Below are 12835 nucleotides of genomic sequence, written 5' to 3'. Positions count from 1 at the left end.
ATGTTTGCATTTGTAGAGAGTATTGCAAAGATTTTCCTGGCACATTTGTTATTGGATTTTGGATTTTTTTGCTGCTAAGATGTTGGCCCTATTGTCCACGTAGATGGTAGATGTTGCTGATGTGGACTTCAGGAATTTTGCGGCCTTGTATAGGGCCAGGATCTCAGCTTGAAATACTGTATTGTGGTGGGCCAGTTTTGTTGCCCAAGTTGTTGTAGTTACTCCATTGTTGAAGACACAGTACGCTGCTCCTACTCCCTTGTCCGTCTTCGATCCATCTGTGTAAATTCCATTCGGGTCCGATCTCAAGCCTCCGTCGTCAAGTGAAATCTGGTGATCTTCTAGGTGTACCGAGGGATGAGAAGTCCAGCCTGAAGTCTTACAGTCTATTTCTAGTTGGCTAATTTGAAGGTCACAGTTGTTGGTCGGGTTTTTGAGCCTATATAACGAGATGCCCTTTGCCTCTCTTTGTAGTTGGAGGTGGAGAGGGGGGATTCCCAAAATTATTTGTAGGGCTGCTGTTGAGGTAGTTCTATAGGCTCCCGATATGGCTAGTAGAAACGGTCGTTGGATGGCTACAAGTTTCCGTTTCATCCTCTCGGTGGGATCTTGGCACCAGATGGCTGCGCCGTGTGCAAGTACTCTTTCTATTACAGTTGAGTAGAGGGTTTTTCTTTGTGCCTGCTTAATTCCCCAGGATTTCCCTGCTATTTTTAGGAGATTTTGGTGAAGGATAGCTGCTCTTGTTGCTTGATATCGAAGGTGTGCGTTCCAATTGAGTTTGTCGTCTATTTGAATTCCTAGGTATTTTATTGATTTTTTTCTTTTGATCGCTGTGCCTTTCCATTTTATTGATGGGCCTCTTACTATTTTACTGAGGAAGATATAATTGGTTTTATTAATGGCTATTTCCAACTTGTTTTTATTTGCCCATTTGGAGAATTTTTCTATTGCTGCTTGCGTTTGGTTCTCAATTTCTTTCCTGGTTGGGGCGTGAGTTATTATAGCAAAGTCGTCCGCAAAAGCCTGGATGGTGGTGTTGCGGGGCCAATCCTGCTGAAGGATTTCATTTGCTACCAGGTTCCAGAGAGCAGGGCCACTGCAGGATCCCTGTGGGCAGCCTTGTTTGTGTTCTCTTTCTGCTGGTCCTTCTGCTGTGTTGAGGACGACTTTTCTATTTTTAAGTATGTCTTTGAAAATTTCTATCAAGTTGGCAGGGCTATTGCTATTATTTAGGTAATCTTCGATTGCAGCATGTTGAATGTTGTCGAACGCACCCTTGATATCAATTGAGAGCAGGAGGACGTGGTTCTTGTTTTGTTTTGCCAGTTTGATTTCCCTCATTAAGTTGTCAATGGCCATGTCCACTGATTTCCCTTCACGGAATCCATATTGTCTATTGCATATATGGTTGTTCTTTTCTAGGTGGTAGGTGAGTCTTTGGGTTAGGAGCTTCTCCAAGACTTTGCCTATTGTTGGGAGGAGTGATATTGGACGGTAAGAGGTTGCTTCATTAATAGGTTTTCCTGGCTTACGGAATAAGATGATGTTTCCTATTTTTAGTGAATATGGGAATTTCTTTAATGTTAGGCATTTATTGAAGAAATCCGTGAAGAGCTGTGGAAATTTTTGGTTGATTTGCTGGATGACTATGTTGTCAAGCCCACTTCCAACTAAGTCGAGCACGACGGTGAAATCGAGTGATGATAATTTATTCATTTTTATGGTTTTAGATTTTGAATTTATTTTAATATGAATCGCCCCAGGCGACCAGCTGTTTATCGGGAATCATTTCAGATCAATTGTTTAGATATAAGTTCATGTCCATAATCCATCCAAGCATTAATATTTTTAAATTGTTTTACATATGTTCTATGTATTGTGTACATGAAAATCTGTCTAATGGAAATGGGTTACATGACATCACGGCACTTTTAAAAATGTAAATCTGTGTTTCATCTGTCTTTTAAATGAATCTTCCAACAATGAAAGAAAATCACGTGATTAAATATTTTATGAAACAGTGAAATTGAAAGCAACATTGCAATCGATTAAAGAACATGCAAAATATTTTTATAAAAAAAAAAAAAAATTCCAAAAGGCAGGAAAAATGTGCAGCATCATTAAGCTTTTATCATTGAAAAGACAATTTTTTAAATTTTGGGACATTGTAAAATTTATTTTTGTGCAATAATATTTTCGGAATAATTTTTGTGCAATAACATATCGCGAAAAAAAAAGTCAAAATTCAGCTTCATTCTTAATAAATTAAAATACTAATAAAAATTTCAGAAAATCGCTCCGAGGTGCACCTTCAAGATATATTTCTGACAAATTTGGTAGCTGTAAGTCAAAAGGTTTGGTGTATAAAGTGCACGTACAGACGTACAAAGACAAGCACACACTTTATTATTAGAAAGTTGAGATAAGTTATTAATTCAATTGGAAATTTATAAGCTTTAGTAAATCAAAATTATTTTCGCACAGAAAAATTCAGAAATTTAAACTTTATAAATTGGTATTTTTGGAAAATCTTTGTCTAACTCTTATTTTGTATTTGTTATGCTGTATTCTGTGTTTCTCCTCATTGCGCACATCTTTTTTAATTGTTATTTGAAAGCCATTTCTGATTGATGATCTGTATTTTTATTGCCTTCATTCGTCAAAGGGTGAATGTAGCTTCTCTATAAAACAGCAATGTTTACTGTATGTTTCTATATTCAAATATTCTAACAGTTTTCCACAAAAATGCGGGCTTCGGCTTTTTTTTTGGGGGGGGGGGATCGAAATTTATCGTCCCAGGAACCAATGCAAATTAAAATTACATTTTTTGTTAATATGTTGGGAGAGGGAATGTGCACGCGAAAGGAATAAGTGCACAAAAACAAAAACTGGGCGCGTTGCGCAGATTTCAACAAACTTGACGAAAGCCTTTCAAAGTCCGAGTGATGAACAGTAGGTTTGGTCACGGTTTGGGATCCAGTTTCAACACTGGAAGAAATGACTGAAGTTGCTGTCTTCCTTCCTCGCCTTTCATTTTATTCAATCAGGAAATATCTGTCAGGAAGGACTGCAGCTGTTCGCAATTTTGATTGTAAGAAAAAAATATTTCCAACTCTTTCTGGAGATACCCATTTTATTTACGCGGTCTTTTAAACATTCTTTTGCTTTTGTCAATTATTTCGATTTCTCTTTTATTCGGTTTTCTTCCTTTAGATCAGCATGGCAACTAATGGTTGATGATTTGAAATTCTAGTGAAGGAATTCTTTGCAAAGCTTCAGATGAAGATAAAAAAAATTTAAATAATTGCATTTAAGTTTATTAACTTAAAATAAGTAATTAACTGAGCCATACAAAATGAAATTTGGTTGAGTATGCACACTTTGAAAAATGTGCAACCTTTGCATTTTTATTGAATTCAGATGAAGCTATTAGAAATAATAATATGAGTATCGGCAATTTATTTTTCCCTCTATGGGAACAGAGTTTGGATGGAACTTCTTTAAATGTTGTAACAACAAATGAAGAAAAGCAATTATAAAGAAGCTTCAAAAGTTTTTGAATATAACAAAATCTCCTGAACAAATTTTACGTCTATTCGAATGGACTCCTGCAGAGTTAAAAAGGGAACAAAGAGTATCGTTGAAACAAATATTAGAAGAAAAAAAAGAAAAAAAGAACCGCTCCTTTATTTGTCGAATATTGATGGGGGATTCATAACCACAATGCCAGCAAAAAACGTTCTTTTGTTGTTGGCTTGAGATTTTAATGAGATATATTTTGATTAATAAAAAATGACCTAAATGAATGATTTTGTCGTTATAAAATAGCTGATTGAGATATGTTCCGAATTAAATTTGAAATATGCTTTGGCAGTAAATATTATCTCCCATCATTTGCTATTATGTTGCGATGTTGAACGCCTTGCACCTAAATAAGACTCTTGGTTCTTTCGTATTACGCGTTCCTTCGTAGTAGTGACAAATCTGTGTGTTTTCTTAGAATATGTTCAATTTATATAGAAAAGTTAATCCAGGAAATAGGGCACAAATGACATTAAAGAAATGATCATCAAAAATGTCACTGAAGATGGAAAGAGAAGAAAAGATAAATGAATCGGGAAGTGGTTCCTTGTTGACGATTCGGGTGACATTTGGTAGCCTGAATTATTCACTATGGGAAAATATGGCAAAAGCTATAATGAGTTGTTTTCATGCACTTTAAGTCGAAGTCACATTCGACATAATGTCAGACCTAATAGATAAAATAAGTAGGAGAATCAATACTAAACCATATTCTTCCATTCAAATTGTGGAATACAAAATGACGAGAAAGGAACAACCTGCTGTTGAATATTTTAGAGGGCAAAAACAGGATATTGATACTTTTGATAATAGCTTTTTAAAAATTTAAAAAAACATTGAGAAAATGCTACTACGAGGAGCAAAGAAAATGAAGCAATGAATAAAAAAATCCCACCAAAAAGAGAACGTTTTTAAAAAAAATTAAGAAATGGACGAAAACGTCAGATAAAAAGCATTAAAGAAAGCTTGAATTTTTCTCTAAAAGTAAAACATTAAAAATAATGTATGGATAAGTAAAGTCTATCGTGATCTTATGTGTTACTAGGAATGTGCACTGTTTTAAATGTGGCTACAGATATTTAGGTACTGTTTCTAAGACATTTCTTTCTCTTATTTTAAAATGTAAAAAAAAAAGTCGCTTTTTATTTTAAGTATAAATTACGTATGAAAAAAAATCCATGCAACCTCTCTATCGTATATATATATATATATATATATATATATATCACCGTGAAAGGAGTTACATTATTTGGTTGGATTACCTCTGGTTTATCTTTTCAAAAGAAATGTTTCGCGTCTACTTCTTATCTTATTATGTATGTAGCACATACAAGTTTAAAGTGTGGACAACAGCATAGGTAAACAGAGACAATAAAGTAGAATTTTTTCAAAAATAATGCAGCTAGCGATATGGAATTCTTACTAATTGTTTCTTTTTATGTAACCTTTACTTCAATATAATTCTAAAAAAATCAGAAAAAATTTTAGAAAAATTAAATTTTTTCCAAACTTTTGCTTTTTAAAATTTATTCTTGATGAATATAATGACATCAAGAACATTAATTGATGCATTAACAACGTTATAAGCAACGTTATTATAGCTATAACAACGGGTCTTTTTATACTTTTTTACAACAATAGGTCTTTTTATTACTGTAAGACATCGGTATGCTCTGGCGATCCTTCTGAGAGCCGACTAGAAAATCAGTCGTGAAACAAAGAACAGCGATGGCCTCGAGAGGAAAAAGGCCGCGAGGTGTGGAAAAAAATGTTTATTAGTAGTATTGTGTTGCGCCCCACTTACTAAATATGTTAAAAAAAAAAAAAAAAAAAAAAAAGATCTTGGGACTGAAATCGTCATTATTTGTTCTTTCATTTTTCAAAGATAAAAGTAAAAGAACTTTCTTCCAAATGCCTGAACTTTCCTGCTAAGGTTAATAGCTTTTTAATCAAATGCGAAAAATGGTGTTTCCACAACCACCCCTTCTCCCACCCTCACTTAGTAATATATATGGATATAAACTTAGTGGCCTGTTTTGTATAAGTAATTCAACAACTTAAATCAATAAAAATGCTATTATGTGTTTGTTTTTTGTGTCAAAGTGCAGTTTGAATCTTCCCACATATGAGCTGAAAGCTTCAAAATCATAATTCTGGCTTTGAACGAACAATTTAACGCATTTGAGTTAACAAATCTCTGAAAAAGTGCTGAGCAGTATGTTCATAACATTTTTTATGGCACAGAAAGTAGAGACGAAAGCCGCACGGGATTTTCTTGAATTATAACCATGAACACAAGATTCATCCTCTATTTGGATCATTTTCAAAAAAGTTTTCCTTTTTTTCCAACACATTTAAAAAGCTTGGCTGCAATTGAAAATTGATATTCTTTTTGGTCTGCACAGAGCAATTTAGCATATCTCGCAGACATACATCACAATTTAAATCTTCAGTTGGAGGAGCTGAACCCGACCGTAGCTAATGTTGTAGTCTTCGGGGAATTCACCAATAGTGACTCGACGGTTTCAGTGTACAATTGAACGTACATCCTAGATATTTTGGCATTCGTCATATTTTGAATATCAGCCTTTCGATCATTAGTCATGGTCGTTTTTGAATATTAACCTGCCATGCTGGAAACATTTTAAAAACTCATAAACATATGTGAGGCTCAGTTCTGAATTCCGTTTTTAATTTTTGGAGTGAGAGCCCTGCGCTTGTGATTTCACGCATTACTTAAACTTTGCTCATTGGCGAAAACAGAAGCCGTTTAAAAAAATACCGAGTATTGTGTCGACTGCATGTTAAGCGTTTAAAATGTCTTAAAAAATTAGATATCCCGCCACCGCATGCGAGTTCCATTTTACCATCCGCATCTTCAATTCTGGAGTATTAAACCAATTGAAATTTACAGATAAAGTTTTGGAGTTCATGAAGAAAACGCATGAGTGATTCGATGGTAAGTGCGAAGTTTCGATAAAGGATATGAAAATGAAATTTCGATGATGAATTGGGTGGCGGTCTCTGATTGATGCCTTCAGCAGTTGAGAAGGATTAAGAAGTGAAAATCAAAACTGTCGGAGCATCTTCTTGGAATTCCCTGCTCACTTCTTCATCATCGAAACCGGTATCTTCGTTCAACGTGGGACCATTAAGTCAACCATTTAACTCTCCGACCCGCCACGAAGGCACACGGATTTAACACATAAAACTGGATGACCGGACCGCCGCAACAGCAACATTGGCGGGAACTGTGGTTGAGTCCTAAGGGCCGTCACCGGCCACGGTACAACCCTCCCCGAAGAAAGTACGTCCCGTCATCGATGGGAGGAGTCAGATCCCCCACCTATTAGTGTACCCTCCAGGGTGGCGAGATCCAACTACCATGCCGGAAGCATCTCATCCTCATTTCGAGGTGCCCCCCCGAGGGCGTTTCGACGTGGGATACAAAAACTCGCGCCCCACTATAATAAATGCCTCAAAAATGGTGGAAGATATGTTGAAAAATAGCCTAAGCATTGTACTTCATTTTGCAATGAAAAAGTTCTTTTAATAATGATTCCTTTTTCTTTTCTTTTTTCAAATGCTTAACGGAACTTAGTTTCTTGACACCCACCATCGTATATCTTGTTCCACTTTTTGAAAAACTATTTGATCAGAATAAGGTTGTTGGGTTCATGACCACACAGAAAACATTTAGTTTAGGGCGAGCTCCGCTATTCCTTTAATAATCCAGCCATGAATTCTGTGACATCCATAGAATTATATTTAATAGCAAGAGTGTGTTTGATTTTTGACTCTTGGCTACAGTTGCAATCACATGATGTCTGCAGAATATTGCTAGTTTCTATCCATTTAACGTTTGGACGGTGAATCCTGAGGCATTCTATAAACATTTATCGAATAAAAAGTAAATAATAAAAGAAAAAAGAAAAAGGAGATAAATGAAAGGCATTTGTTTATACTCTTTCTAGCATTTTATGAGTTTCTTTATGTGAATGCATTCGTTTTATTTCAGGTCGAACCACCTGTTTTAAGACATTTGGAAGGATCGTTTTATTTGCGAACGGAACGAGGTGGACTCTTGATGGGACCCTACGAACGTCCAGACAAAATGAAAGTCAAAAAGGACTGGTCTATCAAAGGCGTCCCAAAAGGTTCCTATATTTTCTGAGATATTAAAAAATTGTTTTTGCAGTTCCCCATCTACGTGTGCATTTCGTTAACATGTCAACATTCAAAGCTTATCTTAAATACGCAGATTAAAATAAAAAGTTTTTAAAAACCTTCATTACTGCAATATAAGCAGAGCATTCTGTCATTATTTTCAAAAAGTTCCGGAACAAATGTAAATATTTATTCTGGAAATAATATAAGTATCCTACATTTGGTAAATTAAATATTTACAAAATCTAAATAAAATATGCCGATTTCAATAAAACGAGTTAAATTCAGAAAAGGATTCATTCACACTCAAGTGCACGGCATAGCTCGTGATTAGAGGCATTCAAGACCTCCCATCAAAAGAAAGATTAAATCGTGGAATCCTATTATAAAAAGTGCCATTTCACAGGTACTTCTTGAAGTTAAATTATTTGTCAAAATTATTCTTTTTCACAACTAATTTATTTCTCTGATATCGCACCACTTTTCTGCGACTTTTTCTTCGGCTAAAGGGGGGGGGGGCGTGCGTTGGCCTTGTGGTAGGGCCTAGTAGTTAGGTAACGGAGGGTTTCAGGTTCGAGACCCGATTCTACCGAAGAATCGTCGTGTAAGCGGGTCTGGTGTACTTTAAATACGTCGGGGACAAACATTCTCCCCCTGGTGTGGTGTGGAAGTTTCGAGAGGGGTTGCCAACTCAAGTGTTGTCCTCGTTATCTGACTGCGGTTCAAAAGTACGAGGTCCGTTCCAAAATAGCCTTAATGTTGCTTTAAAACGGGATGTTTATATAACTAAACTAAACTAAACTTAGGCAAAAAAATTTACTTAAGAAGCCAATGATTCTCAAATTCTGAAAATGTGGTTGGAGATGTGGTGAAAGAAGGATTGTAATCCGCATTTATATCTTCGTATGAGTGATGCCAAAAATATAAAAGATCTGTATCTGTATCCATGCTTTCATCATCAATTGAATACCGGAACTTTTTGAACGTGGTAGCATTTTTCTTTTGAATAGATGTCGAAACAAAATGATAGACGCACGAAGCGCGGATAGAAACAAATGTGAAAATGATGTTTCAATAGTAAATTTTGATTTTTAATAGACGCTTTGGAATTTTCTTCCTGCTCATTTTGATTTCATTTCTTGTCATAGCGTTTTCAGTGTTGAATCTTTTAGTCCCTTTTTTTCTCCAGTCAGTCACATGGTGGCCCTATTTGGATGGAATAGAATATTTTAATTAAAAGGAATCGATTCATTGATCATTCATTTGTGAAAACTTAAAACTGGGAGGTGTCATCGACAAAACGTACATTGTACGAAATGTCAGAACTTCAGAAGATACAGAAGTGAACGGAAAATGGATTACAAAATCCTAACTTTGGAAATATGAAACTAAATAAAAGAGTGCAAGAGCCTTCTTTTCATTTTTACATAAATGATTCTATTCATTGACATAAATGATTCTATTTCCATCAAAATCTTGAAACTCAAATTTTAAATTTTAAACTTCTTTATTGAAGTCCATCATTCTTTCATCTGTATACATTTGCATTCGCACATTTCTTGTTGACACATTTTGTAGTTTTTTTTAAGGCCATATTATCACATAAACCAAACAGGCGACTGTCCTTGCAATATTAGGAAATTTCGATACATGTTTTGGAATTTTCTAAAATGACTCATCTGCGAGGGCGCTAAAATGGATTCGTCATTGAAATGTCGACAATCTTCTGCAAATTTGAAGGGGTGTTGGTTAAAAAAAAATTGCTTATAAACAAGCGGGAGTGGCCTTCCCGAAACGGATGCGTTCTCCCGTCATGCGGGGCACACGCGACCTTTGGCCTTCATTTAGCATTTCTAGTAATTCCATCGTATTGCCCATGGAAGTGATTGAGCGGTTAATAGAACATGTTTTGGAGTTATAACGTTCACATGTTTCTAAAATGAAAGATCGACAGACCTTCAACTTGCCTTAACATTTGATAGCTCTCTATACTACAGATATTCAATCCGTGCACCGAATTTCCTCCATCTAGCTTTCTTTCCTTTGTGCTTGTATGAGAGCAGATGGACAGAACGGATTTTGCTCAAAATTTCATGGAAATCTACAAATTTGGTTCTATAGACAGCATACTAAATTTTTTAAATCTAGATCAAAGCATTTTACAGTTCTCTTCGGAACAGGCAGAGAAACATAATACCCAAAATGTGTTTTTTAAACTCAGGGAAGTCTAATATGCAGATATTCATCAAGATCTCGAGTTCAGATTTTTTAACGATTTTATAATACAATTCTCGATTCACCTTGACGATTACAATTTTCTCTATACGAAGTATAGAGAAAAAAAAATGCCCATTTATATAACTAAATGATATTTTGTGCTTATTATTACTATTATTTTACAATTTTATTTAAAATTACTTTTAAATCTGGTATTGGATTTTATTACATGCGAAATATTGAAATAATTTTTTTCGAAAATGACTTGGGATGAAATGTTTCTTTTTTCAGTTTATCAGAATTTGATGTATAAAATTGTTTACTCAAAAAATTTAAATCATTAAAAAATATCTGACGTAGGAAATTATATAGAGAAAATAGGAATCCTCCAGATTTATACTGCCAAAGTGCAAAGCGTAGTATATTAAAATTCCATTCCGTCAAAATTCACTAGTCGATAGGCCGTCATATCGCTAAACAGATTCTGAGTCACTGCGTCAAAAAGCAAGAAGATTAACCAGTTAAACAATGCAACGATGAAATCGTAATGAAAGATGAATGGCTTAAAATGTAAGCAAATTTTCAGAGACATCAAAAATTTTTGATCACATTATTCATTCTATTATTGAATTCATAAAAAGTTCTTTATCACATTATTCATTGTACTATCGAATTTATAGATTCTTTATCACATTATCCATTTTACTAGCGAATTCATAGATTCCATATCACATTATTCATTTTACTGGCGAATTCATAATAGATTCTTTATCACATTATCCATTTCGCTAACGAATTCATTGATTCTTTATCAGATTATTCATTTTATAGTGAATCCATAGATTCTAATATTATAGTTACTACAGAATGGATGATCGGGTTATATTGCTTTCCAATTCAAAGTGCAAAATAATGTATAAATATTCAAAGAGGCTTCAAAAAATTTTTTCTGGTACTTTCAGAAATTTTCTTCACGTAGATTTGTTCAATCCTTCTTGCTAATTTTTAAAGAAATACCAAAATTTTAAATTTCGGTGGCATTTTGGTTCAGGACATTTAGAACAACTACAAGGAAACCTGATGCGACAGACCATAATAATAATAAATCTTTGACTTTTTATTATATTAATAATAATCTAGTGACTCTTTTTATTCATGCAGGATTCGGAAAGGAGCTCTTCCAGCCCGATCTGGATCGTCTGACCGATCATCTGGAGATTGCGATGAATCTCATCCCGATACTCAGGAACGCGGACGTACAGACGGTGGTCAACGGACCCATCATGTACACACCTGACCTTCTACCGTTGCTTGGACCCTATCATGACTTGCCCAACATGTGGATGGCTGTGGGCTTTGGGTAGAGAATCCTTTTGATGATTTTTTTATAGCTATATAGGGCAAAGAAAGAATTTTGGATAGAATTTTTCTGAAACTTTTTTATTAATAGTGTCCCTTGGAAGAAATTTTGGGTTAAATGTTTCTAAATTTGTTTTATTAATACTTGATGGAAGAGGGTATTTCTGAAGCTCTTGTTAGAGGAGTAGCTGTGACTAGATTGTTTTATACTCAGTCATTAATATTTGTCAGGGATTAAAATTTGACTACAGTGGATATGAAGATCTTTTAGGAATATTGGCGAAGGAAAGGGTTCTTCAGCATTTTGATGTAAAAGCGAAAGGAGTTTCCATATTTTAAATGCATCTTTTTAAAATGAATACGCGCCTTTTGCTATTTCTCTGGAAAATCTATAATTTCTTAGCTTAAGACCTTTAATGATGAAAAAAGTTTTAAAAAATAATTGAAGAGAATTTATAATGAGAGTGAGAAATTTCGTGAAAATATTTTGCTTACTTTGGCTTGTTGACAGACACTGATCTACTGAGGCCTTGTCTCATCTAAAGTTAGAGTAGCCAGCCCACTCTAAAATAATCTTCGTGCTACTCCAAATCTGAATGTTACTAAAACTAAACTAAATTAAACTTTCTAAAATTTAGAAGATCCTCTTTGTCCAATTGACTCGTCTGAAGTCCAGAAGTTTTCTCTTTGAAGATAATTCTGAACGAAGCTGACTTGAATATTATTACTAGTGGCCTCTAACACTACAAACATGTGAAATTTTAAAAAGAGCCGTGTAAAATAGAGTAGGACGTTCAGAAGGTCCTATTTCTTTGGCTGGCCAATGGATTTGCTATGGAACACATCTAAGTGTGGAACTCTATAAAAGGCGAGACTCAAGCTTCAGATATGTCGTACATGCATAAGGTGCATCAGTAATGAATTTGTATATTTTTTAAGATAAAATAATAAGAAAAATGCCTTTATTGTCATAATAGAATTAAATTTTATTTTATTTCAATCAATTAATTTGCTGCTAAAAAATATGAAATTTTAAAATGGCGTATCATTCATAAATACCTTCAGGCATATTTAATCAAATATTCTGGGCACAAAACAATTTGTCCGATGTGCGAGTCTTATTCTTACCGAAATACTAAGTTTTAATTTCATAAAATAAATCTAGGCAATGGCTATCGCCAGGAATTGTCTTGAATGGATGAATGGATTTATTTCAAGGCAGCCATTAAAATGGCCTGAAATCGCAATATATAGAACTTCATAACCCGCTAAATTTTGATCGCTGAAAGGTAGAACTGCTGCTTTTTAAATGTTAGAGTATCAAGAACAGCAGATTACATTCAAACAAAGCAAACGAAATAGTGCTTCAATAAAAAGTTTTCTTTCTTATATGATGTTTAGTTGTATGTATTCCGATTCTTTTTCTCCCGGAAAATTTAAAAAGAAGCAAGCTTCCTTTTTCTTTATCGTCACAGACTGGTTGTTAGCGGCATAATTATATGGGGTT

At 34.5% G+C, this 12835-nt stretch overlaps 1 protein-coding gene across 3 annotated transcripts in view; it reads left to right on the top strand.

Annotated features, from left to right (window-relative positions):
- The window catches only part of LOC129961803 (dimethylglycine dehydrogenase, mitochondrial-like), a 109410-nt gene that overhangs the window by 76628 nt on the left and 19947 nt on the right, over positions 1–12835 (top strand). For all 3 annotated transcript variants that reach the window (XM_056075374.1, XM_056075373.1, XM_056075372.1), the window contains 2 exons: positions 7604–7742; positions 11131–11329. In XM_056075374.1, the coding sequence (XP_055931349.1) occupies positions 7604–7742; positions 11131–11329 (338 nt within the window). The remainder of the gene's footprint in view (positions 1–7603; positions 7743–11130; positions 11330–12835) is intronic.

The sequence above is a fragment of the Argiope bruennichi genome, chromosome 2 (assembly GCF_947563725.1).
Source record: "Argiope bruennichi chromosome 2, qqArgBrue1.1, whole genome shotgun sequence".
NCBI lineage: Eukaryota > Metazoa > Arthropoda > Arachnida > Araneae > Araneidae > Argiope > Argiope bruennichi.
Note: the sequence above shows the minus strand (reverse complement) of the source record. Positions and strands in the feature narration are given on the sequence as shown.